This window comes from Anoplopoma fimbria, chromosome 3 (genome assembly GCF_027596085.1).
Source record: "Anoplopoma fimbria isolate UVic2021 breed Golden Eagle Sablefish chromosome 3, Afim_UVic_2022, whole genome shotgun sequence".
In the NCBI taxonomy this organism is placed as follows: Eukaryota; Metazoa; Chordata; class Actinopteri; order Perciformes; family Anoplopomatidae; genus Anoplopoma; species Anoplopoma fimbria.
In genome coordinates, this window is record NC_072451.1 from 19087086 (window position 1) to 19099140 (window position 12055).

The 12055-nt window shown below is 39.2% G+C and overlaps 1 protein-coding gene across 1 annotated transcript in view; it reads left to right on the plus strand.

The window, feature by feature from the left end:
- The first annotated feature begins 3281 nt into the window (after positions 1-3281).
- The window catches only part of LOC129111304 (collagen alpha-1(XI) chain-like), a 76419-nt gene continuing 67645 nt past the window's right edge, over positions 3282-12055 (plus strand). Inside the window, exons 1-3 of the mRNA XM_054623435.1 lie at positions 3282-3396; positions 9300-9464; positions 11711-11924. Of these exons, the coding sequence (XP_054479410.1) occupies positions 3282-3396; positions 9300-9464; positions 11711-11924 (494 nt within the window). The remainder of the gene's footprint in view (positions 3397-9299; positions 9465-11710; positions 11925-12055) is intronic.

Below are 12055 nucleotides of genomic sequence, written 5' to 3' on the forward strand. Positions count from 1 at the left end.
AATTCGGTTTAACTTTGTTCTAACTGCAGCTGTTTCGGTATATTGATGAAGGGAATTACTCAACTTGGGGCATGGGTGTAAGGGCTAACATTCATTCAGGTCAAGTAACTTTGAGCACCTTACTGACATTAAGGTGTACATTGAATTGAAAGTTGTTTCCTGTACAATGTATGGTGTTCCATAAGCATCACAAATCACAATAAATGTATAGACATAGAGAAAATGCGTCTGTCGTCCATTTGAGAGAACTCCTGAACTCAAGTGATTATACATCTGCAGCGAGGTGTGTCAGTCTGCTGTTTCTGAAAAGCAGCGAAAATAATTTTATTCTGAAACTTGAAAGCACTGGAATTACAAGCTGCCTCCAATAGAAAAACACAGCCGCTGGGCACCATTTTCAAGACATTTTTGTTTTTATAGCTGCTCTGGGCTGAACCATGCAGGGAGTAGAGACTTATTTTAGAATAATTATACAATGTCATCTCTGAATACATTCGCAATATATGCATCGGTTGTAATCATATGCTTCCAACTACAGAGAGGGCAGTTCTAAAGTCATGTCATCCTGAAAAGTGTAGACTGTCCCAGGAGACAAGAATCTATAAGGAGCTGCTGGATGCCTGTTGGCTCTCCAAGTCCTGTTTGAAAGAAAAACTAAGAACTTTAGTTACAGTTGTTGCTCTCTGCCAATACAGGCTGGCTTGTCAACTCAAACCAAACATTTTGGACCACAGTCCCAGGAAGCAACATGAACAAGAGGTTCTGACAATTTCTGCCAAACAACTTTGAACCAAATGACAAAATATGGCCAACCACCTGCCAGAAAAACAATGATCACAAACAGGCTCTGTTCATGAATGGCTTCATTTTGTTTTCTGCTGAGCAAGCACAAGCTCATCAGAGATAAATGCAAATATTGCAGTTCAGTCAGTCCACCAACACAAAATTAGCCACAGAGCTCATTCAATTACACCTAACATTTTGAACAGGACGCCTTATTGCTGCTATTTCCTTTTTGAGTGGAATTGGAAAATAAGTGCTTACTCTTTAGTCAGTTATTTCCTTAAATGCATTTTTTCCCAAAGAGAGAATCAAACCTTTTTTTATGCTAGCAGTCCATTTTCAATCCATTGACACTGTGTGTTTAGTCTTAATCATGTTTTAACCCACACTTTCTGCATTTTTAGACACACAATGAATGGATTTCGGTTCAAGACCAGAATATCTTAACATCCCCTGACTTTTTCTCCGGCGTCACGAGCAGATACATTTTTTTACCTATTGTGAGAATTATCGCGAGATCGATTGCCACATAATTTTGTAAAGATAGGATACAAAGTATCCTTATGACTTCGGTTATTCTCTGACTTTCCTCTTGGAAAACGGTTGGATGGATTGCAATGAAATTTGGCAAAAGCATTTCTGTTCGCCTTCAGGATGAAATGTAATAATGTTGGTTATTAAACTTTACTTTTCCTCTAGCATCATCATCAGGTCTTGTTTGTATGTTTTTATTGTTTTTTGGATTATGAATACACACCTGCAAAGCTAATCAGCCTATGCCTCAGCTGTACTTTGTGTTTAGTGCTAATAAACAAAATGTTATCATGCTAACATTCTGTGATGAACAGAATGAGCATTTTACCTACCAAACAGATTGTCAGCGTTATCATAAACATTAGCATTTAGCTCAATGAACCGCTGTTGATCTGTTCAGCCTCACAGAGCTGCTAGCATGGCTACAGACCTTTAATCTTGCTCAACACTAGCAGTCAATTTTCGAACCAATGATATTGTATGTTTGTCTTGATCACATATTTTTATTCTAATCTCTTCTCAGGTGCAGAGAGAGCCGTCAGCTATGAAAATGAAAGTTACCAGCTGCCACCAAAGCTGCCACCAATAATAATATAATTAAAGTGCCCATGAGCAGGGTGTCCTCTTTTTTTCCAGTAGAGCAGCACAGTGGCCAACAGTAGAAAACTTTGGTTAAACAAAGTTGCAACCAGATGTGCATGTGTTTGAATTTTGAATGTGCTCAGGAAATTTCCCTAGTTAAACAATTGTTCAAGATGTCCTTGACCTTAATAAATCAGACCACAACCCTGCACACCCTGGAGTCTAAAACAACTAATTAAAGCCACACTTACACCCACAACAGCATTTGACCTCATTTTAAAAGAAAGTGCAGAAATCTATCCTTTAATCTGCATTTTTTTAATACTTAATCATTATTCATTGTCCAAACGTTAGTATTGAATCAGCAACACCTGCGTAGTACTGTTTACCTTGGCATATTAAATATCTGCTAAGCCAGTGTATGGTTCTAATTTCTGCCTTGTGATAAAATGAGTAAACACAGACTTTTTTTTTCAAAATGTGGTTTGGGTTTGTCAGACAATGGCTGCCATCGCACTTTTAAATCTGTCTTTCATCGGTAGACAAGTAAAACCAAATCAAGGAGTGGACTCTATAGCTACCACCTGTGCTTCCATTCTTTGTTCCAGCCATCTCATTAATTATTTGCAGGCCTCAAGAGCCCTTCTGTCCCAATAAAAGGAACAAATCTAAGGGCTCCACAAGGAGACTCCTAGTCTGGAAACATTTATTTTTGTCCATTGGTGCTTTCATATTAGCCATTGGCCCGTGGATGCTTTTCACAGCTCCACCCCAGCAATTAATTAGCATTTAGTTCATTACCTCTACTGCTGCACTGCTCCATGCCCATTATTATAAGCTTATTCATTGACTGGAAAGTTAAGCTAATTTCCTTTATTTATTTTTTATATTATCATTTACATCTTTGTAAAAGATTGTAAAAGGAACATGATCAGGAGCACCTCTAGGATAGTATGTCTCTTGGGTACTGTACTGTGCCCTGTAATTAGATGATGCTCCGCTTGATTCTGTTGCACTGGGGGGCGGGTCCCCACATAACTTTCCCGACTGGTGATTTGATGAAAGGAGGATTTTCCAGTGTCAGTATCTTGCAGTCGGCTCGGGTTCAGTGTTGCGGCGTTTGTCCAGCCTCCTGACTGTGCGCAACTCTCAGGGACCGAATGGGTTTGCGTTTTTTTTCATGAAAGCCCTTTACCATCAGTCTGAGAGCTGGGCATTAAGGTGGAGCGGATCTGAAGGGCCCAGTCTGGCTGTTAGAAAAAAACACCCTGAGACTTGCACACATGGCGCTGTAGTATAAGCACACTTTTTTGTGGATTTTGGAAAGGGACCGAATTTGATCAAAAAGTCGCCCGTTTTCTGTACAGCTCCGGGCGCTCATCATGGAAATGCAAAGGTGGACCACCAGGTGGAAAACGAAAAGGTGGCTATGGGATTCAACGCTAATCGCTGTGGTCACGTTAATTTTAATTCTACAAGCTGCCAGTGTCAGAGCAGGTAAGACTCCGTTTGTTATTCCACCAGTCACTGTGCCAACTCCAGGGCATCCCGGAGAGCTTCAGGGCGTCCAATAGGCTGGCGGCCAGCCCATAGGTGATAGTGGGCTTAGGGGGCAACCAGCAATCAGCCACCAACTTTAATTTAATAGTCTGCCAGGAGGGTCACATTTTATCAGTTTACAAACCTTAACATCTGCCAATTAGACCTTTCCAACTTATCCAACAGAACAGATCATACTTTTTTTTGGTGTGTGTGTGTGTGTGTGTGTGTGTGTGTGTGTGTGTGTGTGTGTGTGTGTGTGTGTGTGTGTACGTGTGTGTGAGAGAGAGTTATATATTCGAGGAAATTTATCTTATGATGATGACTGATGTTTGTTTGTTTGTTTGTTTTGAGTGACTCCGAACTGTGCCCACATCGCACGACACCTGCATCCAAGTTTCCAGTAACTTTAAAAAGGGGTCTGCTGTATCACAGCTGTCTCTAAGCTTTGCTGATGGCTTTAAAGTTAGACATAGCGTAAACTTGAACTCTATAGGTTTTTATGTGTCGAGATTCTCGTTGGATTGTTTGTGACGTAAGGTTTGCATAAACGGAGATGCTGCTCTCTCTTAGTTTCCTCTGAGTATCTAGGAAAGCAAAGTCTGCCATCCAGGTGTGGTCAGTGAGGAGAGGCTGACGGTGTCAAATACTCTGGTGGTGGTAAAAAAGTGCGCCTAAAATTGCAAGTGAGCAATTGTCGTGCCTATTAGCGGTGAAGATACTGTAATTTTCATTATACTGTGTACTTTAGGAAGTTTACGTGATTACAGAGAGAAAACAATCTTTGTGTCGTTGTGTTCCACTTCACCACTTGGCAGTACTACTGGAAACCCTTATGGTTTTACGCAAGACTTTTACGCACGACGTTTGGTGATGACTAATAACCCACATATAGTGCATTTAGTGTTTCCAAAATATTAGTGAGGTAAGAGCTTAAAAAATTGAATCAAAATTCACAAAAGTCATTTAATTGGCACAAAATGTTTATTTTGTCTAGTTAGGTGTCACCTGCCATTCTAAGGTTATTGTTGCACAGTGAAACTTCAAACATATAGGTTTTGTGATGAATGTTCAAAAAGTTAATACAATACACTTGGAACAACACTGTGGAATTCTGGGAGTGAAATTAACATTCTGGCCTGAAGGATCACCATCTTTCCACATTATCTGGGCTCCCACTAAGTCCAAGAAGGGGCGTTGATGGAAAAAAAGAAAAAAAATCTGGAGAATTTTCTTTGCTTTAAAACACATATGTGGGTCACATTAACTTCTTCTTTTATATTCCCTTTGTGTGTGAAGCCTGAGAGACATCCATACTTTACTGGGGCTTAGTTTACCCAGGATACATTTATTTGTGTCAAAGTTGGATGCATGTTGCCTTTTAATATTTGTGGTTTGGAAATCAGATCAGTTATTATGGAACCTTTCAAAATAATGCCTTCTTCAGTCGTCATAGTACTGGCAGAAATAGTTATTTAAAAAGTAAAAATGCATATGGATTTACAAAAAGAGGCTTTTATACAATGGTTAGTGATATGTGTGATGTATTTCATCCTGTCTAGACATTTCCTGTCCTAAGTCCCACCCTGATTTCAACCATTGCTTTTACTGTACAAGTCGTATGATACATAAATAATCAGTCAACAGAGTGCCCGAAAAATGAAAAGATCATAAAAGGAAACACACCATTGGCATGGCTTGCCCATTGCCCATCTTTCCTCACTCTGACTGATATTTAAACTAACCATAATTGCATGATGTGCTAGCAAACATTCACAGGCTTTCCAATGTACTTTAATTGCTGCCTATTGCTGCCAATTCTCAATAGAAGCCAGTGACACAAAAAATACCAACAAGACATCCCAAGATGCTGCTGTATGACCGCAGAGACACTAAGTCAGAATGTCATGGATTGAGAAGTTAATCACAAGTCTAACCTTCAACGTCAAACTGTATGACTCGAATGAGTTATGAGATGAAGAGTGCTGGAAATTTTGACTAAACTGCTGAAAATGGTATTTTAATGTGTGAGGGTCTGCTGGTGAAAGTGCTTAAATGATTTTATCGGGTTTCTCCTGTCACTACATGCCTCACTGCCTCAGGGGAAATCACACTTCTTTGTCATGTTAGTAGCTTGTTAACATGGCAGATAATATATCACAAGTACCCGACAGCAGTCAGGAAGATGTGTCATTAAAAATCTGAGACTGGCGATTACCCCTCAGACAAGACTGTGGCTAGTCTGAAGCTGCTTTAGTACCTTTACCATGAGAGAACTGTCTTCTCTCTCTTGTGGTTTTCATCCTTTTCATTAGAATATGGTTTATTCCTTCTTAAGGGTTTGTGCCTTTTCTAAGGATGTGCTCTGAGTATATTGCAAGCTGGCTCCTGCGAAGCTCAAAAGCATTTAAAAAGCTATACTTATTCATTTGGGGTCTTAAATGGTTTTGGGATATTGCCTGTTTTTTAGAACTTCTGTGAAGCGATGGTTGTGGAAGGAGAGAGGATGAAGAGTCAGTGGTGCTGGATGGCGTGTGTGTGTGTGTGTGTGTGTGTGTGTGTGTGTGTGTGTGTGTGTGTGTGTGTGTGTGTGTGTGTGTGTGTGTGTGTGTGTGTGTGTGTGTGGGTGGGTGGGTGGGTGGGTGGGGGGGGGGGGGGTTCCTGGCCAATTCAGCACATCTGGAATATATGAGGCCTTGAGGTATGCAGTAATGCAGAAAGGCATCTGAAACTCACAAAGAGACCTTTAGTCCAAGCTTTCTTTCTTTTTTTTCAAGAACCAGTAGCTCTGTATTTGGGACAATATTCAGAAGAGCCACAGACTATTTTCTTTTTTATGATGCATTTGGTGTGAGGTTTTAAACTTGGCATTTGTTACACATATTTTATTCTGTCTGTTTCCAAGTCAGAAGTCAGTCTGTTATTCTTCTTGGGACAAAACGAACCCTGTGTCTGTTAACTTGCTTTATGTGCAGTGTCAGTCATAAAGCCTGTTTTACTCTTTCTCTCCTTCTTAGTTGATAAACATTTCTGTGGGATTGAATTAGTTAGAAACCAAAAGAAAAGGAATTCTGTTTTGCTTGATTTCGCAAAAGTGCAGTTTTCCTGATGCGTAGGCTCTAAACAATTTAACCTCAGATTATCTAGACCCACATCAGCATAAATAACTCCAGTGGTTTCCATCTCTTAAAGAGCAGATCTTCAAATGAGCTAAAACTCAAGACACCATCCCTGAGCATATGCTCGAATCAAGCAAGTTTGATTCACCACTCAAGCTGTTATTTTTCTGGTCACAGGAGAAGTAGCTACAGGGTTGGGGCCTCCTCCTTTTAGTCTCATGTATGTTTTAGTTGAGGAGGTATAGGGAGTGGTGCCAGCTCCATAATGGGTTCAACATGTGGACTTGTAGCTCCACCCATCAGACCCCCTCCCTGTCACTAAAAGTGAACAGGAACTGCATAATCAGCACTTCCTGGCTTCACGTGCCACATGACTTACAAAAAAAAGAAAATGTAAATAAGCATATATTTTTTAACGCTCTGTTCTGTCACATTTTAGTCCTTTAGATAATATTCCCACCACCAGTGTAGCCCGTTTTTGTTAATCTGTGTTTCTTGACCAAACATTCTTTCTGCTTTATCCAGTTTTATGGAGTATTATAAGGCGGATGAGGAGATTTCCTCCAATGTAAATTTCAAGAAAGTCTTTTCTCTGATCCCTTTAAATGATTTTCCCACAATGCTCTCAAGCCAATATCAAACACATGAATCACACATTTTTTTCCAAGGAAGGGAGATTTCACATTAAGCCTGTTATCTGCCATTCCTTAAAGGCCTTATCTTCCAGTGAGATTTTGAGCTGACCATTCAGACATTGTTTATCATTGCTGGTCCTTTTGAAAAGAACACATCCTGCCTCTTGACTCACTGAAAAGAAACATGACCGAAGTGATGTCTTAGCTGGTTTAGACTGCTGTGGCTTTCCACAGTAAAACAAGTATTTAATACTTGGGTTGCACAAACTTTGGTTTGGAGTGGAAATTGGACTGCTAGTCATTTTATTCTCTTCATTTTTCCTCTGTTAGCTTTAATATTCCCAGCACAGGGTGTTATTACATAGAGTGAATCTCACTAAACTACAAGGTAACAAATGTTGCAATAGATATGGTAAGAAAGTGCTTGATTTGTAATCTGTTTTAAGTGAATGCCAACATATTATTAGGAATTATTACACTAACTTTAATTCAGAGACCCCTCGGCAACATGATTATGAAGTCATAAATCATAGTTTTATTCATGAGTTTATGGTTGCCAAACTATTTAGTTTGAGGACTTTTAGAAAGAGTGTCTGCCTTTGTCTGCCAGTTAGAACGGACAAGTAGATTTTTCAGCTGTAAAATGTCCCGCTAGGTTTGCATATTGGTCACATCACCAAAAAAACTAATTAAAAGGTGAAAAAATGGAAGGAGTTGTATCAATTTTTTTTCATTTTTATGTAAAGAAACTAACAAACACATCTGGTGATACATTTTGATCGTTTTTTTCCCCCTGCATTTTGCTATATCTGTCTAAAAAAAATCAGTTTTGGTTGGCCCAGAATTAACACATCACTTCTACTGTTTTCGTGGAGACAGATGCTATGTTGCAATACTGTATGCATGTGTGCATTTTACAGTGTATGGATCTCTTAATTAATAACTTACTGTTAGAGCTACACTGTAACAGTCACAAAACACAAGCCAGATTGAAACAATTTGTTAGAACCTTTAATTAACAGCATCCTCGTTCTGTATGTTTTTATTTAAACTTAACCTCAGTCAGACGTGCGTTAAATCTGGAATGACGTTGTGCTGTACGTCAACACTACTGTTTATACAGTAGACTTGAAAAATACCTTATTAGGCCCTTTCATTTCCCCAAAGTCCCACTGTAACTGATAACCAGCCTTTGAGAATGGGAGAGAAAAACATTTACAGAATTGGACAGAGAGAGACACTGAGAGTAATGAGTTAGACAATTACTGACCAACAGTGTTTATGACTGACAGTAGTCTGAACCCTGAGCACCAGGTCCACAGAAAACAGTCTAGTAGTGTTAAGAAGCTTGTAAAGCGGCCCCCCCTCTGCGCTCTCCTTATTCCAAGGACCCAGTGATCAGCAGCAATGAGTTTTATCATTCCATAGATGCAGTTGCTTTTGGCTGTGTGGGGGTAACAGTGGAGGGGAGGGCAATTATGTCTTCTGAAGGTATACCAACATTTGTACTGCTCCTCTGACTAAAGTAGCTCATTAACAAACAACTGGTAGAACAGACATATTTGGCCAACAAGCAAGGGGTGTAACGGTGTAAATGTTGATTTATCATGTAGAGTACACAGTGTACAACAGTATACTGCAAAATCACATGCAACTTTTAAAACATGTACACTTACTCATTAGAGAAGATTTTTACTAAATTGAATTAGTTTAATTCATATTGTTGCAGCATATTTGGTGAGTGAGCCTTTAGCAGTCAGGTAAATGTTAATTTTCTGGGCAAATGATTCACTCAGCCTGTGTTTTCAGAAGACTGAGAATTGATGTGAAAAGACAGCATATTTACAAGCTGATTTATGTTTAGGAAAGTCATATTTTCCAATCTAAACTACTTACCATGAATGCATCATTATATCACACTTTTCAAACAATGTACACCTGCATATATACAAAAATAAAAAGTATCCCAGCCAGATAGGGAACACTGTCTCAGCACTTTGGACAAATGCATTCCCCCAAATAGCTTATTGATATGCAAATGTTCTGCAATGTTTACTGTTAAAGTATAATTGGGTAATGTAATAATTTCTTTGTTCTGCCTCCTCAGTTGAACCGGTAGATGTTCTGAAGGCTCTAGACTTCCAGAGTTCTCCTGAAGGAGTACGGAAAACAACAGGCTTCTGCACAGTCCGGAGAGGATCCAAACCCGACGTCGCTTACAGAGTGGGGAAACAGGCTCAGATCAGCGCTCCTACCAAACAGCTCTTCCCAGGTAACACCACTCTTTACCTCCCACCGATTACATACATTTACACTGATGCTGAACCAGTCAACTTTGCCTGGTTGCTCCAGACAGAAGAAAATGGATCTCCCAAAAGACAGGATTCAATAATTAGCTAAGATGTAAACTGTAAGCAGCATTTGAGGATCTTTATGATCACTTCCCAACTGTTCAGGGGTTAGCAAAATAAACATCACATCACATATTTTTTGATATGAACGGTATGTTTTTGCATAAAACCTTGCAAAAGCAGCTTTGACTAAGGGTCACTTGCACAATCTCAGTGTAAAACGGGCTATCCATCCTTTTAAACAGGGACTATATATATATATACTAATAATTTTAACTATATTAACCATCTTAGTTTAGCATTTTAGCACGCTATCCTTAGTTAATTAGCACTAAACTAAACAAAAAGTACCCCTGAGGATGATGGGAATGACATGAGTTTTAAGGAATTGTAATCTTGTAAAGTGTTAAATATATTTAAATTTTGAGAGGTGTAGGTATATCAGTCACGACCAAAGTATTGTAACGGCCAAAGAACACTGCCATCCCTATCAAGAGAGCCAAAAGAGCCAAAAGAGCCCAAAGGTGATGAGAGTCACTCAGCACATGGTGGATGAAATGTCATGTAAGCATATGATTCAAGTATGAGGAGCAGCACCAGATTTTTGTTATTGGATGTTTTGGGGAAACAAACCCAACAATGTATTACAGCAACTCAATAAAGGGAGGGACATTTCTTTTGATGCTTTGTGCACTCATCTTGTCAATAAAGTATCTGTCCTTTAGTTTGATTGCTGGCAGGCTCCAGTGGACTTTGTTTGGCTGATGTAGTGAAATATAGCAGGGTTTTCATACTTAGCGTGTATTGCCTGACGCAAAGTCTGCTGCCCGGCTATTTGTGAGAAGTAAAGCCATATTTATTTTATAAGAAAAAAGTCCACTCTGAGAAACAAAAAGTCATTTGTGTGTGTAACCATTTGGTTTGCTTCTTTCTTGGACTCAATGCTACTCATAAGCTAATCAGAAAATTGAATAATGCACTGTAGGGGACAGACTTCTGTTATTACTGATGGCTGTAAAAAAAACAATATGCTGGTGAAAGATGTCATTTTCCTATTTGTCAACTTCCTACCTTGCTAAATGCTTTTTTTGCAGCTGTAATATGAACCATGCTGCATTTAAGCATAAATACAACACATTATTATACTTGGCTAGAAAGTGAATACAATTTTATTAGCTAACTGCTGTTTAATATATTCTCCCTAGTCTGTGCAGTATGTCTTATTTATTTTTTGGGCTTGATGTAGAAGAATAAAAAAAATGTTCAAAATAGTGTGAGGTATTAACAAAATGTCTGTGATTCTTGTCATAAGCTGACACTCTTTATGCCCAGTAATGGAAATTTGAAGAATATATTTAAGCTTGAGAGGTGAGACGTTGGAGGTGCTATGAAAGCAAAGTGTCAGAATGTCCTCAGTCAGAATAATTTGACTTTTATTTAATCAGGGTTAGTCTTTTTTTCATGGAACACAGCTACCTTGGTTTGAAAAAAAAATATGGCATTTGTTAGGTTAGGTGTTTACTACCCTTGTAAAATAATTTTGACTACATCAGCACTGTTGAGTCCTTTCAGGGGATGCCAAGGTCTCTTTCAGCTTCCTTTATAAACACTGCTCAAGGTCCAGCTGTCTAGACATTTGGGTTTAATATGAGCTAATAAACTTCCCATTATTCAATTTTTTCATGACATTACAATTGCCCGTCAGTAGAAGACAGATGAGTAAATGGAATGACATAAAGGTGAAATGGAGTCTGCATTCCATTTCTAGCTTCGAATTTACTGTACGCTGAAAGAGTTGTATTATCTACTCATTTAATCTCAGAAAGAAGATAGATTTTACCCTTAATGCCGTACTATTCTTTCAAAGGATTTCAGTATAATTCAACCTGAAAGAAGGAAGGTAGTCAATAAACCTTCTCTGCAACATCCTAAGAAATTAATTAAACACTCCAGACCCAACATCTCCACAAGAGCTATGTAATTGTATTTTTTTTTTTAATGTTACAGTGAGGTTTACCTGGGAAGTTCCCATATGTGTGATTGTATCGATCTGAAACGGAGCAATGCTGGTAAAAATGCTGATGTGCAGTCACCGAGATTTTGTAACTAAGTATCCTTCTGTCTTTAACATACCAACCCACATGCCTGCTGCTTGTTCAACCTTCAGGAGGAGTTTTCCCAGAAGATTTCTCCATCCTGTTTACCATCAAGCCAAAGACTGGCCTCCAGTCCTTCCTGCTGTCCGTGTACAACCAGCAAGGTATCCAGCAGCTCGGCGTGGAGGTGGGCCGTGCCCCAGTCTTCCTGTATGAGGACCAGCATGGCAAGCCTGCCCCGGAAGAGTACCCCCTATTCCGCTCCATCAACCTTGCTGACGGCAAGTAAGTGACTGACTGCTTCTCAAGAGGGCTTGAACATGTTAGGTCATATGCGGGTGGTAGATTTTTATGCTCCCTGGATCTTTTGCTGGTTTGTGTCCCATTTTCAGTGTTGAATGGAAAATATCAAGTTT